This window comes from Podarcis erhardii (genome assembly GCF_964252035.2).
Source record: "Podarcis erhardii genome assembly, chromosome: 1".
In the NCBI taxonomy this organism is placed as follows: Eukaryota; Metazoa; Chordata; class Lepidosauria; order Squamata; family Lacertidae; genus Podarcis; species Podarcis erhardii.
The window spans coordinates 90,659,203-90,679,943 of NC_138497.1; the positions used below are offsets into that span (position 1 = coordinate 90,659,203).

The 20,741-nt window shown below is 41.1% G+C and overlaps 1 protein-coding gene and 1 long non-coding RNA gene across 2 annotated transcripts in view; both read right to left on the bottom strand.

Annotated features, from left to right (window-relative positions):
• The window catches only part of LOC309337183, a 642,870-nt gene that overhangs the window by 104,175 nt on the left and 517,954 nt on the right, over window positions 1–20,741 (bottom strand). The gene's annotated exons all lie outside the window — the stretch shown is intronic.
• The window catches only part of CNTNAP5 (contactin associated protein family member 5), a 305,914-nt gene that overhangs the window by 94,884 nt on the left and 190,289 nt on the right, over window positions 1–20,741 (bottom strand). The window contains exons 12-13 of the mRNA XM_081852594.1: window positions 12,802–12,921; window positions 983–1,183 (exon numbers count right to left, since the gene is read on the bottom strand). Of these exons, the coding sequence (XP_081708720.1) occupies window positions 983–1,183; window positions 12,802–12,921 (321 nt within the window). The remainder of the gene's footprint in view (window positions 1–982; window positions 1,184–12,801; window positions 12,922–20,741) is intronic.

Consider the following 20,741-nt stretch of genomic DNA (forward strand, 5'->3'; position numbering starts at 1 on the left):
CTAATTGCAACATGAAGCAGCTAGGGATGTAAAATATGTTAGCAAATTCAACAGTGCTTAGTTTGTTTTTGGTTGTTAGTTTGTTAATGTTGCTAATATTGTTCCGTGGATTATGAATGCTGTAATGCATTGTGAGTTTTATAATATGACTTTTCTTGTGGCTGTGCTGTTTAGCCTATTTCTTAAGTTGTATTGTTAATAGTGCTTTATAGACAGTGGCTGTTTTACTGATGATTTGTTAATTATTTTATCATTTATGTTGTAACTGTGATGTTCTACTGTGCTATTATTTATTGTATGTAAGCTGCTTTGTGACTCATGTGGCTGAAAAGTGGCAAAGAAATATAATAAATGAAAGGAATGAAGAATTCCAAACTGTATTTGTTACCACCAGAGCTGTTTCTGTTCTGCTGCACTTCAGGTTTTTGCCAAATACTATGCTATTCATCTTACTGCCTGGTATTTAATGAAGGTTGATTAACTTCCATAACAATTTATGTAACTTGCATTCATTTCAATGTTTAAAAAAATGTGGAAATGATTTAAAATAAAGTAACTAATTATGTATTGTTTCTGGATTTGACAATGATGTGAACAAATTGATTTCTGCTCCTGACCACAGATGAACACATGAACTACAGCAATTTCCAATTTTGTCAGAATTCTCTGACATCCACAGATGTGGCGAACAAGGATACATCATGCCATGGTCTCTGCAAATATTTTTCTACCACAGATGTGCGGCATCTCTTTCTGTAGTATTGCCATACATGGTGGTACTCTGCTTCCTTTCAAATGGAAATATCCAGTATAACACTAGCCTGTGTGTGCATAAGAAAGCAGAGAGGAACCTGACTTTGTGTTCTACTTCTCTTTTGATTTTTTTCTTTTCTTTTTCTTTTTTACTGGTGTAGCACTGTCGAATCTTAACTGTGCAAGCACCAGTAGCTAAAGAGGAAACATTTCACTTTATGACACTTACTTGGAGTGTTGAGCAGACGTGACTTTTTGCAGTGGTAAGCTGTCTCCTGTTCACAGTATTCGGCACTATTTATCATGGCCTCCAGCTGCTCCATGCTGCTGTTGTAGTTGAAGCTCATGGCATATGGTTTCTCTGGATCTGCCCCACGGACTCGAGTCAGCTCAGTATTGTTGTGCTGGACTACAGTCCAGATCTTATCTTCTGTTAAGTGAAACAAAATGGGGAAAAGATGAGAAAAGCGGGGAAAGTCAACAACAGCATCTGGTGCATTTCCCTATAGATACTGGAGTGTGTGTGTGTGTGTGTGTGTGTGTGTGTGTGTGTGTGTGTATTCCTAAAATGGTACTTTTAAACAATGAGACATATACCAAACTGGTGCTGAGGACAATGTAGGCTTCAACTGCTACCATAAGTGAGACAGATGCAATTCTGATCTTTTCCAATTATGGCTAAGAAGCAGGTACAGCAACAATCCTCCCTAGAATTTGGTTTCTTGGCGTTACTTGCAAAATTCCCAGTCACTTTCTGAGTCAACATGGGTCAACAAAGCACATGAGTTGTTTATCCATCCAGATAAGTGATATCACTGGACTAAAGATAGGACTGTTGTCTGGGCATCAGCACTGCACTCCTCTAGAACGAGAGAACTCTCAAAACCGCTAGATACTAAGGCGGATTCTCTGCTATTAAGTGCTGACCTTGAAGAAACATGCCTGATGGAGAGGCAAAATTGGCCTTCTATTTTAGTGCAGTGTAAAGCCGATAGCCCTTTCTTTTATTTTAAGCATAAAACTGAACTGATTTAGCTACTTTTTAGCTACTAGCTTCTTGAATAGGAAAAAGGTAAAAGGAAACTTTTAAAAAAGGCTCTGCAACAAAGTATTGTGCCTTTCCTTACAACTAAGGAAAGAGAAGAAAAAGAACAACTGTGCAGAGATGGCGATCAATTAAATTTGCTACAGGGTTGAGCTTTGAACTATTATGGAGGTCAAAGGTTAGTCACAAACACCATCCAAACACACCAAACTCCTGTGCTTTAATAGCTAGCACATTATCAAATAATGAAACCAACACATGCTTATCTTGAGGGGAGGACAGAAAACAGGAAGGGATGGAGACATTGCAGAAAATACACCTCTTTCTCTATATAAACCATGCTTTTCAGTGCAAACAAGGAAATAAGAACATAAGAAGAACCATGCTAGATCAAATCAAAGGGCTATTTACAGCAGCATCCTGTTTCACACAATGGCAAACCATTATGGCTATGGAAGTCTGGAACCAGAGATGAACTCAATAGTCTTTTCCTGTTCATGTTTGCCAGTAATTGGCATCTTGCCTCTATCTGGATGTTCCATATCACCATCATCACCAGCAGTTATTGATAGCCTTATCCTCCATGAATTTGTCTATCCCCACTTAAAAACCACCTAAGATACACTTTATAAAACTATCTAAGATGCCCACCCCACTGTTTAGATTTTTGTTTTTAAACAGCAAGAAAATATTGGTGAGAGGCAACTCTCAGGGCGGCCGTGACAGGGAAGAGCTCACCTTCCTTCTCCCTCCCTTTGGTGCTGCTTCTGGCCAAGCAGCACCCAGCCTCCAATTCAATCATCTCATCATAAAAGTGATAGAAGACTTTACAGCTGTGACACTTTTATCCTATACACCCTTTAAAGACTTACCATGCTGTTGACTGCATAGATGCATGGATACTACTCTCCTTGATCTGCACCTCGTGAATGTTCACTAGTTATGGTTGCTTCCTACTGTTACCATTACAGCTGCATTAGGCTCACTCCCCATGAGATCTGAATTCTGATGTAGAAAGCCTTCTTTCTAACCTTCTGCCTCCCCCAACCCAATTAGGTCTTTTTTGGCGGTGGCAAATTTAGTACAAGTTGCACATTACAGGTTTAGAACGAAAAAGCTGGCCTGATGGTTGCCAGTATTTTTCTATAATTGGGTTCTGTAGTGCTTTGAAAGGGGATGAAGGAGGGGAGGCGAAGCAAATGCACGCTAACTTTTAAAAGGAGTTTGCTAATCCACTAAAGTGCCTCTGACAACACACTACATTTTAGCAGTGGGAGTTGCAGCTTGCTGTGCCACTTGAAAGACTCTTGCTGAGCCTTCCCTCTTTAAGCCACAGAGATTTGCCACCCTGCGTGTCACTAAAACTGATCATAAAAAGTTTTGTTTAAGAAAGGGAAAACAAAACAACCCACAGTAAATCACACGGATAACATGCTAACTCTGGATGAAATGGATCTGCTGATGGGTACAAATTATCATTCTCTTTCACTCCCTAAAGAGATGTCCCCCCCCCCCCCCCCGGGCTCATGTGCTGCGTGCACTTAACAAAAAATGTGTTTGGAACTGCAGCCTATGTTTTATACAATTGTCTAAAATATAAAGAGAATCTTGCTGTGAAAAAAAGGAGAAGATAGACAGAAAGGGAGGAAGGGAAAGAGTGCTTTTTAAATGGGCTGGTTTCACAGAAGTCCAAAGAAAAAGACATGGAATAATATACCAAAAGAAACAAGGAGGAAATGGAGTGGGAGTATCAGAGGGTGGTGGTTTTGGTTTGTTGGTTTGGTTTTTTGAGGAGGGTTCTGTAATCATAATGTGCCTTCCTTCCAACAGACTGTCTCAACTAGAAACTGACTACAACTTTCACAAAACAAAAGTTAACCCTGTACTGGACTAGACAGGGAGCATTCACTAAAAGCACAGTGGATTGGATTGAACCAATGAATCTCATCAACAGAAGCCTCAAAGGCTTCTGCTTGTGGATTGGGGTTTTTCTCCCCTCCCCCTCCCTCGTGCCTCCTGGAATTGGCTTGGGGTGGAGTGGGATTGGGAGAACCCCTGGAACAGTGTACAGAGAGAGGAAGGTGGATCATTCTGACTGGCAAGCAGGAGAGCACAGCACTCCAAATGCAAGGCATTACGAGCTCTGGAGGAAAGACAACAGCTAAGGGTCTGGAAGTGAGGAAGTCAGTACACAGCAACAAAATGAAATATGCACTGGGTTGGGGAACCAGTGTGAGGGCAGAGAAGGGGGGGAGTACATTGTGGGGCCTTGCAAAATTTAAGGCATTAAGGAATTCTATGATGCAGCATGTGAACACACACAGAGAGAGCACAACTGCTTGATAAAAATGTAGGTGCTTTTGAACATTTGTTGTCACTGTTAACATGTGAAATTTGGTTGATGTGTGAAAGTGTAGCATTGTAGCAACTCAAAGGACCTGCAACCTCCTCTGTCTGCTTGGAGATGTAATCCCCGATCTCAGCAGTGGTAGAGTACTTCTTTGCAAAGGAATTAATTGGCTATTATGGGACTGCAGGTGCTGCCTCAGTTGAATTGCATGCTTCCTTGCATTGTACCTCTGCTTCAGAAATAATTGTGGAAAGGGCCCAGCCGGACAGGCTGCGATTCGTAGACTATGTAAACAGGCCTTGCTCGCTTTCCTCATTGCAACACAGAATAACATTAACACATCCATGTCCTATTTTCCACCTCTCTCTCTTTAATTAATTAGGTCTCCCTGGAATTGTATGTGTGTGGAGTGAATGAGGAAACAGTTCTCCCACAAGCTCTCCCTTCATCTCCCTCCCAACACACACAGCTTTATTATTTCATTACACTCTTGGATAAGTTTCAGACCAAGCTGAGGTAGAGCAGCTGAAGGACAACTAATGTTCCTTGCATTACATTAACCTGGAAAAAAGTTAATTTAAGCCAGCAAAAGCCAAATATCCTAAGAGCTTGTTAAATTGTTTTGCAATGTATAAGTGACAATGCTTCACTTCCAAGCTAATTTTGCAGCCTTACAACTTAGCCATTTAATGGCTCCATTTATAAAAGAGTTGCGGTGGGCAGACACCTCTGAGGGATAGTTTTAGAAGTTAGGGATGGGGAAGAAATTCAGTTTCATTCATGTTTTGAACTTAAAGGTAAAGGTAAAGGACCCCTGACAGTTAAGTCCAGTCACAAATGACTCTGGGGTTGCGGCGCTCATCTCGCTTTACTAGCCGAAGGGAGCTGGTGTTTGTCCGCAGACAGTTTTTCTGGGTCATTTGGCCAGCATGACTAAGCTGCTTCTGGCGAACCAGAGCAGCGCACGGAAACCCTGTTTACCTTCCTGCCAGAGCGGTACCTATTTATCTACTTGCACTTTGGTGTGCTTTCAAACTGCTAGGTTGGCAGGAGCAGGGACCGAGCAACGGGAGCTCACCCCATTGCGGGGATTTGAACTGCCGACCTTCCGATCGGCAAACCCTAGGCTCAGTGGTTTAGACGACAGTGGCACCTGTGTTGTGCTCTTTCTGGATTTGAACTTACATAATGTGCAAATCCAGAAAGAGCATTTGAACCTAAAACAGCTAAACTTTGAAATTCAGTCTTCTTCAAATTTTGCAATTCAGTTCTGCATCCAAAAGATGTAGGGGAAAGGGTGCCTTAAAATGCATATAATAGTGAAGATAAACATATAGAAGTGCACATTAGGGGAAACTTGCAAAAAAAATGTGTACATTCGGCAGAACTGCATGTAAAATGCATAGATTAGGAAAAATGTCCACTAAAATGATGATTATTTTTCATTAGGACTTAAAAAAGAAATACAAACTGATACAGAAACATAAACTGAACATAAGGTTGGGAAAAAAGGAGAACTTGAAGTATACTTTTTTTATATAACTCATATGCAAAAGCCTATTTCTTACATTATGTAAAGGTTAGCCAAAGTGGTGCGTACCCTCCAAGTTTCCCAGGTTTCCAGGGATAGTCCTGGAATTATAGAAGCCATTCCAGTTTCTGATTTAATTCCAGAATGTTCCAGTTTTCCTGTTTCCTCCCCTCCATGTCTTGGAGGACAATTAAAAGTGGTGGAGAGATCAGACCCTCCACATCCAGTCCTTTTCGGAAAGATGAGCCTTTGCTGTGTTTGTGTGTGTAGGTGCAAAAAACGGAGTCCTGTTTACACAGAAAACAAAACAACTGCACCAAACGAAAGAAATGGTGAAGCTGACATGCAAAGCCCTTTCTATAATTCTGAAGAAAAATGTAACCAATTCGCTTTAAATTCTTTAATTGCAATGCTTCAGCAGCCAACCATTTTTATCTTATGTTTTAGGAAACACATGGATTGTTTATTCCTTTATTGTTAATTGAGCCTTACGCTGTCTGCTCAGAAGTAAGCCCCACTGTTTTCAATAGAGTTTGCTCCCAGGTAATTGGGTATAGACTGTGCAGCCTTACACTGCAATCCTAAACACTTTTACTCAGAAGTAAGTCCCACTGAGTTCAACAGGATTTACTCTTTGATATATTCCTGACCATTCTCACATTATTGTTATTGTTATTATTGTGATAATTTCCCACCTTCTTTCCTGGCAGGGACTCAAAGTTTAATTGGTTCAAGGTGACAGATGTTTATGTGCAAATGTGTGAGGTGAGAGCAAACACTGGAGAAGCTTCCTGATTTTGAATAGAATATCCCTTTTTTCAGCTGAGAAATGTTGAATGCAGTTGGACACCAGCTCTCATAAGCAACAGGCAGAATGGACACTAGTTAGAAATGATAGGAGTTGTAGTCCTAAGAAATCTGGCATCATGTTGCTGCATCATGTGTTGCCAGTGGACGGGACAGAACAATTCCTCTCTTTTTTGTGCCTTTCCTAATTTTTCCTTCGCTCTTCAAGCTGATGAGGCTTCTCTTCCCCCTCCATTCTGTACTCAGCGTGGGATAGGATAACCAGCATTTGCAGGGAGCTAGCTGCTTTCTGCATTCTAGGCACATATGGTGTGTGCTCAAATGCTGTCTTTTTAAAAACATGAGAACTGCTCTCATGAATAAATTTGCATAGCCCAAGACTGCAGAGAGACACAATTGGGGAGCAAATAATAAATACTATCAAGCTGCCAGGACCAGAGTGTCACCTAAAAACAAGCAAAAGTTTCCAGAGAAACTCAGAGAGGTCTGAGAATTCGGCCTGGATTCTTGAATCTGTATTTAGCTCAGTGAGCAGAAGGTGCTTCTACAAGCATAAAGCAGGTTAAAAAAGATAGTCTGTACAGTTTTATTTAGATGGCAAGTTATAGCAATAACAACAACAAAAACACACCAAAAATTATTCTTTCTCATGAGCTTAAGACATTGATTATCGCCAAATTGATCTTGGTGAGTAGCTTGCAAAGATTCAGCTAGACTGGTAAAGAAAAGGTGATTTACATATACGTGATACAACATCATGCCACCACACGGCGATGGGGAGTCCTGTTTTTCTCTACTTGTTTTCCCTGTTTAAATTTACAACGCTTTGAACTGAAATACCCAAGTTTCTACTGGTCTTGGGTTCAGGACAATCTCAAAGATTAGAGATGACATAGGTTGCATAGTTCCAAAATTAAGCCTGCAAATAATCTACATAAGAGATGGGGAACCTATAGACTTCCTGATCAATGGCTATACTGGCTGGGACTGATGAGAGCTGTAGTTGGTGTTGCATTGTGTGGGTCACATAATTCCCATCCCATACAATGCTTTCTAAAACTTCTACCGGAAGGAACCTTACCAGGGGCTAGATGAAGTCGTGCCTTACACAGCTGCTCCTGCCAGGGGCGAAACTAGGCTTTATTTCACCCAGGTGAAAGACCCAGTTTGGCACCCCTCCCCCCCACATTTATGTACACACACACACAAACACACAGAGGGTGCAAACCTTATTGGCGCCCCTCTGGAGGCTTCACCCAGGCAAAAAAAACCTGTAGCTCTGACTCTGACTCTGACTCTGACTGTTGGGTACAATAGCTGGCCCTCTTTGTGCAGGGCCAGTGTTTCCTGGCCTGCCGGAACAAGGGTGATGGGACATATTCCTGAATTGCTGGGGATTGGGCTAGTCGACTCTTGGGGTTACTTCCGACTCTGAAATTCTATGATAAATTAGATTACAGAAGAAACTCAAGGCTGACTAGAGAATGAATGCCCCACCTCTTAGAATATAATCACTTTGAAAGTGTAAGTCAAAGTAATTTATCTCTGGGCAGCCAAGTGATTGCTTCTTTTACATATGACAATATTTCTAGAACAGAGACTCTAAAATGTAGGGCAGGCCCCCACTTGGGTGGCATGAAAAAGCTGAAAAGGAGGGGCACATCTCATGGAAGAACAGCCCAGGCAAGATACATGGGCGCATTTAATACCCTCAAGAAAAGGATTCTAATTTATTCCCAATGGATTTGTGGAAGTGACTGCTCTCTCATTTTTTTCCATCTTTGTGATGAACTGCTACTTGGTTCTATTATGTTTTCCATGTTCGTTAGTTCAGGATGTCTTGTTCTATTCTAATTTCCCATGCCCAAATTGAATGAATACTCCAGTTTACAGACTTTTTCAGAGAGCTGTAGGTTGCATACACATGGCTGTATTCAATGCTTTTTGCACACGTCGCAGTGTGGACCCAATGGCTGGGGGTGCTAGAAGGCAGATTGAGTCTAGAAGGGTGAAAAAGCTCAAATGCTACTCTGACAAAATTGGTAAAGCAGGGAATCCACTTTGCTCTTGGCAGGACAATCTATGCCCAGAAAAACCATATTCATGAGGATATAACCTCCCAAAACTGTAGGTATGAGAGGAGGAAAAAGAAATAGAAGAACACACCAAATAATATCTATATATATGAGTGCTTACATATTCTCTAAAACAGGAAGATACCTTAAATCTTTCCACGGTTCCATCATGTTCTGAATAGCCTGCATTGACTCTGACAGCATATAAATCAAACCAGGCAAAAAATAAGAGAATTTTGTCCCACCCAACCGCAGAAGTTCCCATCTAGTTCTCATTTTTTATTTGTCTAGTTTGAAATATCCCTATGGAGAATGATTTGCTCCTGGAAACAAAATCATTTTCCTGTGATTTAGGATGTTTGTCACTGAACAAGATTATTCAGACTGATTAAATTTCAAACAAGCCAAACATATGGTAAGTACTACAGGAGCAAGAGGGAAAAGTGCTCTGTGAGCTGATGCAGCACATTTGTTCCATGGTGCCTAGCAATGCTGCCCAGGTCTTCTCCTTAAAGAGGCTTGTGACCGGGCATACAGCAAACACTTTGGTGTGATAAGGAGCTGCCAGCTACAAAATCAAGGTATGGTGGAGAAAGTATGGGAGCACAGAGAGATGGGGGAAAGACCAGAACCTTATCATGTCAGCTTCAGTTTTCTGAAATTACTCACTTTCCCCGTGTAGCTTAGGTGTGGTTGCGTAAGACAGATGTTATAATAGAAGCAGGAAAACCTGGGTTCAAATCCTCATTCAGTCCTGTAGCTCACTGGGTAACCTTGGTCTAGTCATTGTCTCTCAGCATGACTTCCTATCTCACAAGTTTGTTGAGAACTATGTATGCCATTGTTGCAAGCCTTTTTCCACCTGGTCTGGGAGGACAGGGCCCTGACTGACTCCAGCTACAAAAACTGGAACAGACTCTTGGGCTGGGGGTGTGTTATTGGGGAAGGTGTTGTTGCTGCTGCTGTTTTTGTATATTTACCGTATTTTAGATTTTGTTATGATTTATGCGGAAATTATTCAGTTTGGTTGTATATTTTAAATGTTTTATTTATTGTTTATTTGTGCGTGTGCATGGATATATATATATATATCTCCATGTTGTAAGCCTCCTTTAGTATGGTTTGAACTGTGGATAGGCAGCATTCAAATATGCATGGCCAGTGGCCATTGATGTTAAAGTCTAGCAGCCTATTACTACTCCTAGAATCATAGAATCATAGAATCATAGAGTTGGAAGAGACCACAAGGGCCATTGAGTCCAACTCCCTGCCAAGCATGAAACACCACCCTGATGTGAATGTCTCTAGAGGAAGGGTAATAAAAATAGTCATTTGAATATATTTCTCCCAAACCATAGTGGGCAGTGCCACTCACATGACCTCTAGGTGCTTGTATCACTGCTGCCTTCTGGGAGGTACAGGGACAGGGACAGGGGTGAGGGCCAAGCGAGGTCAGCATGATGGAAACCAGTGCTTCTGGCAAGTGTGTTTGTATTATATCTGCCTTCCCTACCTGCATTACTCAGTAAACAGCAGCAGTGAGGCAACCAACCAGGGTCAGGTGAGCAGCAGTGCCCCTCCATGCTGTCCACTATGGCTCTCAAACCAGTACTTCAAGTAGGAAACTCTCCAGATAGAGAGTTACATTCTGTTGGTTCATTTATTTCCAGCACACAGCCTACATGTTCCATTGGTCAGTAAGAACATGAAAGGATGTATTGTCTTATATACAGAGGCTGGCAGAGGAGGATTCCTTAAGGCACTGAACTACTGTACCAGGAGCTTTTGGGGGCTGGCACTGGAGAGAGTGTTTTCACACCTCTATTTGGTCCCAAAACACTGTGGTGCAAAATTGCCCAAATACGTCTACTATTCATTTTGTACTGCTGTTAACTTCTTTTGCTGACTAAGTCTGCTGCTCAAATTGCCAGGTAGGACAAAAAAATGTCCTAGAAAGAACAAGCTGAATGACAGCAGAGTCCCTATTATTTGCCAGAATGTTGATGAAACATATTGCTGACTCACATTGCATCTTTCTCAACAGCAGCCAAGTACTGCGTAAACTAAGATAGCATCTCAGCCTCTTCCTTTCGCCCTTTTCATTCACTGGTGTTCATTCCACTTCATTCATTCTCCTTTATAGCCCCTTTAAATGAGCCACTTGGGTAAATGAAATCCAGGTAAATTCTGGGATGTGTGGTTTATATAAAAAAGGTCCGGAGACCTCCCCCCTTTGTCTATCAGCCTTCACCAATATAGTGCCCTCCAGCTGTTTAGGATTGCAAATTCCATCAGCTCCAGATGGCACAGCTGTGATGGCTGAGGCCGATGGGAGTTATCATCCAAGACTTCTGAAAGGCAACAGGAGGGTGAAGGCTGCTGGAGATGGAATATGTGCTCTTCTTGTATCCCTAAATGGTAAATTTAGCCTTACCTTTACTGGATTCATACCCAGTGGGAATTTAAGCACTGTTCTGATCACACATGATTCCACCTGTACACAGCATTCACAAGGCCCATTCATTTTATTGACCAGCTTTGATGTTTCACACGCAACTATTTTATGTGGATTATTTCTGCCTTCCTTGGAAAATAAGTAAAAGAGGACCACCATTGGCACTACAGTCCACTAAATAGAAAGCTCACACCAAGCTGTGAAAGTAAGAGACCTCATAAGTCAGTTCTTATTCTCTTTATGGTGGTGGTACTCTCCAAACAGATTTTTTGATCACTGGCAGTTGCAAAAGAAAAAAGGATCCGCATTGCTCCTGCTCTCAACTTTCTCAAAGACAACAACAACAACAAGGCTTTCAATAATGGATAAATACCTGACCAAGTTAAAATTAAGCATTGATCTTGTCATACCAACTTCTAAGTGCTATTGATTTTTTGGCCTGGGGTCTGAGAGTATGACAAAACTGCAACACTGGGAGAAACATAGCAGCAGAATGACTTTGGGTATTGTAACCAAATAGTTCAGACACTGAGGTTAAAACATAGTCCCCTTGGGGTGTGTGGAAGGTTCATTTTAAACATTCTTCAGTATATAGTAGCAGTTAACAAGCCAGTGCAAGACATGGAGTGAAGGGCTATAGATTTAGTACTAAGCCAAATTATCAGTAGCATCCCTGAAGTTCTAAACACAGAGGGAACAATCCATATCATATTAGGCTGACCCAAAGGTCGCTTTTGTATTAATGCTTACCAACATTATTGTTTGCCTTGCTGCAACTGGATGTGTTTGCTGTCTATTCAATTGTCTATTACACATTTTTGGGATACAAGTGAATGGCTCATTCCAGCCCACTCAATCTGTGAAGGGGCCTTCAGAGAAGATAACAGAGATCTGTATTCTCCACCTCACCTCCACAATCCCTTGGTCCTCAAGCACCAGGCTATTAGAAGATATGAATGGCCATGTGTGCTTCCCATATCCTGTCCTGCCCTTTCCCTCTGCTCCATCAAGGAATGCAGGCCTGCATTCTTTGACTGAGCACAGGGAAGAATGGACAGCAATATGAGATGGGAGCACTCTGCACCTCCACATAATGGGCTGAAATGCACCATGTGCACAATCTGCTGGGAAAGGGAGGGAGAACAGGCCTCTACTTTACCCTAGGAGAATCCCTTCCAGCTGTTGTGCATGTATACATGGGTTAAGAAATAAGTCTACTGACCCTAACCTCTGCTTTAAAAAAAAATGGGTTAAAGTTTTTTATTGTGTGTCTCAATTTTCTCTCTCCCTAAACTCCACCTTGAATCTGGGGGGGGGGGGGGAGAAACATAGGAAGTAGGGAGGGGAAAAAAGAGACTAGAAAGAAAACAAGGGAAAGAAGGTATGATAATCTCTTACCACATATTTTCCTTACAAGTGAAACTATAAACAAAGCTTTTACCACACCTTTAAGACAAGTAAGACTGAGTAAGTTGTGCTTACAATTCTGTGTGCGAAGTTTGGTGCAACAAATCCAGACAACATCTGAAGCTTGTTTCAGAAGAGAAAAGACCTAAAACTGCACTTTGCTTATGACAACTCTTTCACACACACACACACACACACACACACACACACACGGAGCTCCTTCAGACTCTGTTGATTCAAAGATTTCCCTCTGTTTCCCTCTTCCAGCTCATTTACACCAACAACAATCAAATATGCAAGAAATTTTAGGCCACATATTTTATAATGAAAAGATTATGACTAGTGCTAAATGCAGATGAGATGATGTGATGTTCTTACCAGTTATATTGCAGTAGACTAAAAGCGGTGGAAGTGGACCACTTGCATCAGAATCGATGTGGAAGAAACCAGATGTTTTCCCTTGGTGCCGATAGGCTTCACATGACTTCTCATAAATAGCTGAAAGGAAGAGAAACAGATATTTGCAGTATACACATCAAAATAATAGCTCAGGTAGTTTGGGACAATTTAGTGCTGTGCAGCAACTGCCTATCTCACTGCATGGTGGCTGAAACTATGCAGGGAGCTGGTTATCTGTAGTGGAAGCCTAAGGAGTAAAGCTGACCTGACAGTACTCAGATTCACTGTGAATTAGCTAGCAAGGGTATGGCAGCTACATGCCCATTCAGTATACAAATCTGTCTTCATATACAGAAGTGGCTGTCGCACAGTGAGATTATAAGCAACCACCAAGCATTTCTGTGCCATTTTAAACTACCCGCAGATTGTCCTGTTTAAGTGGAAGCAAACTCAACAGTCTTTAATTGGGCTCTGTTTGCTGGAGATTGGAATGTAGCCCTCACAGAGAAACTGGCTGTGTTGTTTTCTTTCATTAAATCAAGATGCTATCATTCAAGAGCAGTCATTTTTTCTCACATATAATAATCCTGAAGATGGTGCTAGAATTTGAAAAGGGAGAGGGATGAGGAGAAACTGTTAGGAAACAAGTAGCAGTCAACTAAGGCTTCAATCCTATACCAATTTAATTCAATTTGGGTTGCCATGTTTCAAAAAGTGAAGTTGTTGAGCTTTTTTTTTGCAAGATCTTCGTCCAAAATTAAGTCACCAAAAACTCAACACTTCCAGGAATTTCCCCCCCAAACATTTTTGCCAATCTTCAGAAATTCCACCCAGACGCTATTTCTGATGGGCAAATCCCAGATATGTCTGGGAAATTCTGGACTTACTCCTGAGTAGACATTATTTAGATTACATTGTAAATAATGGTTTAAGGGATAAAGTCCTTGAGTACAAGCTAAAAGTGATGGACTGTAAACTGCTATATACTGGAATATTGATGTATTTCCTTTTTCTGATCCATGGATTCTGTGCATTCTCTCCTTTCACCAATCCAAAATTCCAACTCTGCCTACATATACATATGTCCCTTGATTCCACATAACTAAGATGAAATCAGTTGTTACCATACTGTATTAATTTGAGTTCATTAGCCATAATAGCATGCTTACTATATTTCCCCCTAGCTAAGTGCTAAAATGCACACTCTGCCACACATAGCGAATTGATCGAGATGTTTTCCTTCCATAGGAGATGAAAATATTTTGGAAACATCTTGCAAGAATGAAAGCAAACACAGATGCTTTCCCTTTTGTAATAAAAAGAATAAAAGCTTATCGGTGCTAATTACAACATATAACATTTGCATTGGGGGTCATTATTGGATGTTTCAATGGATGTTTCAATGTCAAATTTCTTCTCTGCAATTTTCCACGTTTCCACGTTTCACATCCAACAGTCATACTAGAACTTTGTGTAGAAGTTGCATGCTAACACAGATTATGAGAGGCAAGGGGACCTCGTAAGATTCCCATTTATTTTGTTCCTGGCTCCAAAAATTCCCCTAGCTATCAAAATCATGCAGTTAATAGATTAGCTGCTTCATAATATTGTGGTGGCAGCGGCTTTCATTTGTGTAGTAATTTTGACTGGGAAAAATGATAAGATATGTTTACACACTAATCCCCAGGATTTTACTGGTGTAGCATGTCTGGCAAAACATAAACCCCTCGAGGTATACTATGCAACTTTTCCTAGCAGCTTTCTTTCTGCGTAACTGAAGTAAACAGGTCTTTTCAAATCTAAATAACACTGCTAAATGGTTAAAGAATGTTAGTAATGAACAGTCCTGCTTTTCACTAACCAACGAATTATTTTGTAGTGTGTGTGTGTATATATATATATATACACCCACACCTACACCCACACCCACACACGCAGCGATCCCTCTTGGTCTGGCTTCTGAGATTCAGAATATTTTTTAAAACTAGGTGCGTCTTATGGTCTGGTGCGTCTTATAGAGCGATATATATATATATATATATATATATATATATATATATATATATACACACACACACAGAGAGAGAGAGAGAGAGAGGGGGGGAGAGAGAGAGAGAGAGAGAGAGAGAGAGAGAGAGAGAGAGAGAGATCTTATGGAACTGGTTCAGCAAAGAGAACAATTTTGCTTGACACAGTAGTTGGGACAAAATCATTTACAGTCAGCATATTAACTGGAAGCATCAGGGTTCGATTTACTTCATGTATGTTTTTGAATCAAAGGATGACCTTTAGTTAGGGTCATCCTGCTGTGTCCCAAGTCAGTTTTTTCCTGTGGCTACCACTGATTTCTTCAAAATTAAGCATCACTGGCTTTAAGGTATGAGCCTGCTTATCTAGGGAGCCCTTCCTAGATGTCCCAAATTCCCCAGAAAAGTGTACAGTTGGCAACATGGAGCAGACCTTCCTTGTGGTTTATGCCTATGTTCTGGACCTCCCTTTGAAGGAAAGACCAGCTTACTGCTTCATTCATGTCCTTTCAGAAGTTGGTTCAAGACTACATCTTTCGGAAACCATTTTCATTTGTAATTCTGGGTTTTAACATCTTTTTTTTTTTGCAGTCGTATTTTTATTTCCTTCTGCATTGGTGCTACATTTTAAATAATGTGTTTAATTGTTAATACATGACTTTATTGTTGTGGTTAGCAGCCTTGAGTTCTCAAGAGGAAAGGCAAGAAATGCCAAAAACAAATTTGGAAATTAGCACACAGTGGAGAATTGTTTACACTGCTAGATGTGGCGGTTTGGGGATTGGAGGGAGACATAAAACGAGTCATCAATGAGATAGGAAGAGTTGTAAGTTCGGAGAAACTTGAGGCTCAAGGAAAATAGCAACCTTTAGTTCTGTCTCACCACTTGCTCTAATGAAGCTTCACATGGCAAAAGAAAGAACTAATCTGGTAACAGCATTTTCATACCTTCCAACATTTCTCTGATGGAAATTATCAACAACAGCAGCAACAACAATTTTATTATTTATACCCCACCTATCTGTCTGTTTGCCCCAGCCAGTCTAGACAGCTTCCAACATATATAAAAACATAATAAAACTATACAGGGCTGCCTTCAGATGTCTTCCAAAGGTTTTATATTTACTTATCTCATTGGCTTGGGGGTTGCAGAACTCCATACCCTACAAAATTTCTCGGCGGAAAACAAGGAAATGCGGGACATGCTGGGATTAAATCAGAAACCAGGAAGGCTTCTGTAAATCTGGGACTATCCCTGGAAAATAGGGACACTTGGAAGGTCTGCATTTTACATGCATGAATCCTCCTTCCTTCTATTTAAGAATAACAGTGATGGGGGAGATTCACATTTCATGGCACTTGTGGTTAGGATATATGAAGCTGCCAGATCAATTAGTCCTTCTGTCTTGGTGTAGCAAGTTTATACCAACTGGCTGCAGTACTCCAGGTCTTCAGACATGTCTCTTTCCTACCTCTACTGAGAGATGCTGAAGTTTGATCATAGGACCTTTTCCATGCACAACATGTACTCTGGCAATGATCTATGGCTCTTTCCCACACACAGAGGGGATGTACACCGGAGACAGAGTGGTGGGAAGTGTGTAAAATTGGCAATTCTCATACAGTTCACTTATTGAATCTGTGAATGTTTTCACTAAAGGACACCTTATGTTGCCACTTAGGGGCCTTGCTAAAGATACCTCTTGTATCATGCATTGACAGATACAGGGCAGAAAAATAATTAAACAGAAATGTATATACTGAGTTGGCTGTGGGTTATGGATGTTTCTAGAACCTGCTCTACCTATTAATAATTTTTGCTTGCTGGAGCAAAATCATATGATTTCTTTGAAATATGAATGAAAGATGTAAAGTCACTCATTAGGAATGCAGGCAGATGGTATAATGAAGCATTATTGCCAACAAAAGAGTCCTTTGGAGGTTATCACACAAACCAACGGCGGGGAAATCCACATCCTGAAAACCAAAGCAGAGTGTAACGTACGCACTGGGCTTAAAATGGCATAACACTCTCCCAGAGAAACATAATTGTTTTCAAAGAGATAAAAACAGAGATGAAATGAAGGAACTGATTCCCTTTTCATTTTTATTTTTTTTAATATTCACACTCTCAAAATATAACATTGTGGGCCCATATTTCACTTCCTTATCTTTGATTTCCTTAATTAGTTTTCTGGCACCAGAAATACAGTATCATGTGGCTATGATAGCCAGAGACAATGAGAATGTGCGGTTTAGGATGTTTTTTCAGAGCCATTCAGGAATAACATGTGGTCCCTCCCAACATGTCAGTATGTGGGTGGCTGCCATGCTAAAAGCAACACCCAATCAAAACCTGTTATACAAAACAAGAGATTCGGGACTTTACCCCTGCAGTAGTAACACAATGTGTGAACAGTACCCAATTTTCTTTGTGAATGTCTAAACTTCCTCTTAATCATCTTCTCTCTCTCTTTTCTTTTCTTTTCTTTTCTTGTTTTTGTGTCTGAGCTACAACTTATTTTTTCCAGTGGTGCAGATAGCATCTGGTTGTTAAAATTTGAAATTTGGCTCTTCTTCACTGTATTGATTATGATTGATCTGTTAATCACCTTCTAAACCACCATTTCGTGCTGATTTTCACATATTTATTTTTTTTAAGCACACACAAAAAATGCACTGAAAACAAAACTCAAACCCTAACAAGCAGAATCTTGTGGCAAAGACCCCTTTATCCAGCTGGGAAAGCCTGTTTGAAGAAAAATGTCTTCAATTGCTTCTGGAAAGCGAAGATAGTGGGCACCTTCATATCTCAATAGAAACACTATTCCACAGAACAGGGGCTTCTGATCTTTTTCAAGCTTGCAGGAGAAACCCTTCCACAGAACACAGTGATCTATTGGGTGTTTAAGGGATAAGGCTTAAGTAACGTGGTCTGAAGTTGTATGGGGACATATAAGTTAGTACCAATACCTTGGACTTGGAGTCCAGGAGCAGAATGACAGCCAGTGCAAATACTGGAAGCAGGATATTATATGCTGGCAGTAATTCTGCCTCCACAAGCAGGCTAGTCACTGAATTTTGCCCCAGATGCGGCCTCCAGAACTAACCTTCATTCCATCAGTGATGGTTAAGCAATGCAACAGGGTATATCCAAGTAAGTCATATTCAGAGTAAATACAGTGAAAATAATAAACATGAGTAATATAAAGTTATTTATTTAAACTGGTATATTCTATGTATTATTTAATTGGGCATAACCCATTAATAAGATACTGGGTTGCAATCATGTAAGCCAATCAGTGCTAGGGAAGGGATGAAGGGAAAAATAAGAGACATCTGTGACAGCATTGCAATAAGGTGTGGAACAAGAAAGAAATACTCAGCAGAGGGTGACAATTTGTCAACACCATTAGCTCAGTAGTGATGCCTACCCAACAGCAATAGCTCATTTAAAATGTCATTTTCACCCTAAACCAGTGACAGTATTCAGACGGCTGAATGGGATTGGCAAACACACAGTTTGTGACATTCTCACATTTCTCCCCTGAGCATGCTGCTCCTCATATGCTCTCGATTTCCCTGAATGACATCGTGACCCACCTTCTAGGTTAGGACAAAATAAAAAAATTTTCTTCCAGTAGCACCTTAAAGACCAACTGAGTTAGTTCTAGGTATGAGCTTTCGTGTGCATGCACACTTCTTCAGATACTTCTAGGTTAGGTTAAGCACTGGCCAGGTGTTTGTCTCCTCCCTCTCAGTTTCTCCTCATATTTGGTCCCACATGCTACTTCTTCCTACACAACAAGATTACAAAGCTAGAAATCTTCATCTGCACCTTGCTGCTACTGTTGCTGAGAAAACTCTAACACTTCGGTCATCTCCTGCTTGACTACCGCAACTGTCTCCTCTATGACCTTCCACTGACAAACATGCCCAGCCTTCTCACTTCCATATTTCACTTCACTGTTCAGCTTTTGTAATATCTTTCATTAAGTCCTTACACGACATTCATGCTAGCTTATGAATCCAGTGCAGAAATTCCCCATTATTTCAAAGCCCTTCATGCCCATGTCCCCTTATTTCTCTGCCCAGGGTTCCTTACATCCAGATAGATTCTTTCCCCTGTGGTTGAATGTCATTGACAATGTTTATCTGCCTACTCTGACAGGCATAATCAGGCATCTTTGTAATAATGGGTGCTGGATGAAATGCCATTTTCAGTAACAACAAATAAAGGAATAAGGAGTGGGAGGAAGCAGTGGCGTAGCGTGGGGGGTGCAGGGGGGGCCGGCAGCACCGGGCGCAACATCTGGGGTTAGGGCAAATCCACGGGTTAGGGGGCGCAAATCCACGGGTTAGGGGGCGCAAATTACTTGCCTTGCCCCGGGTACTGACAACCCACGCTACGCCACTGGGAGGAAGGTTTCTCCCTCTCTTCTTGTTGCTCTCATAGCAGAACCGTTAAGAGGCAGGCGGTGAACTTAACAGAAGTGACTGTCATGCTCACCCTCCTAATACAATTGTCATGTTAAATGCCAAAAAGAAATGAAATCTGTGCTATTGAAGAACTGAATTTGACAGGCCCCACTGTTGACAGACTAATAAAGTCCCTGCTGTGGTGTTCTGGGATGACAGATGGCTCATTTTCCTCTTGTTAAAAATACATATTTACTGATATGGTACCAAAAGAAAAGAATACTACAGTTTTTCTTGTGTGCAAATATAGCTTTTTTGAAAAAAAAAATATCCAGAAATTTAGAGCCTAAAGTTGACTGTACATGAAGGGTTGTTTTGATTATATTATTATCTTTCCAGAAGGCCAGTTCTTTTAGTGTGATGCAGAAAAAACAGGGAAGCGTCTTATGGCACCTAAAAACATTATTGGTGCAAAAGCTTTAATGGGCATTTAGAATGCCATCTTGGGCCCTGATGGATAAGGGAAAAGGGTTCATATCCTAGACTTCCATTTCCATTTTTTGTCTCTTCCTCATCACAAGAAAGCTGCAGAGAAAGTCAAGTTTGGGGCAAAGAGTTGAATCCCCTTCCCTCTGGTGTAATAAAACCTAACAAAGAAGGAACAATGAGCACTGAAAGAGAAAGAGCTCATATACAAATCTTATTTTTAAGGGACGCTTGTGTGTGTGTGTGTGTGTGTGTGTGTATGATCCTTTTTTGACACTTGAAAAACAAATCCACAAATTCAAAACCTGAATTTCAGATTTCAGACTTTGATACAACTTCTGGCCCCTTTTTGCAAACCATTTTTTTCTAGTCCAATCAAATTTTGTGATAAAAGTTTTCAGTATCGATGTCATAGTCATTTCAGCTTTTAACAGTGCACAGATCCTGCTAGCACATATTTGAAACACCCAGCAGTGGCATAGCTAGCTGCTTGGGTGCCTGGGTGGAGTGTACGTGCCATGTACAGGGGGTGGGGCAAGGGGCCTGTGGGGCAGAATAGGGCAGGGTGTGCCAGAATCCCAGTGCCTGAGCCCCATTCCATTCCGGGGCTCTGCAGGCCTGTGTTGCTTTTTCGAGCAGTGCAGAGCCTGCAAGGAGTCCGCACGCTGCCTCCCCCATAGCTGTTGAGCTGTTCAGGGAGAGGTGGCTGGCAGACGCAAGCCCCACACTGCCCAGTGCCCCCCGCCCACACCCAAAGCTAAGGCTCTGACACCCAGGATGTTTTAATAATTACCTAGGGTGTCATTGGACAGATTCAGATGAGTTAATGGCTGTGCATATGTGTGTGTGGCCACATGAGTGTGTGGACGTATATATATATATGTGTGTATGTGTATGTGTATGTGTATGTGTATGTGTATGTGTATGTGTGTGTGTGTATATATATATATATATATATATATATATGCTTTCGTAGATTTTCACGGG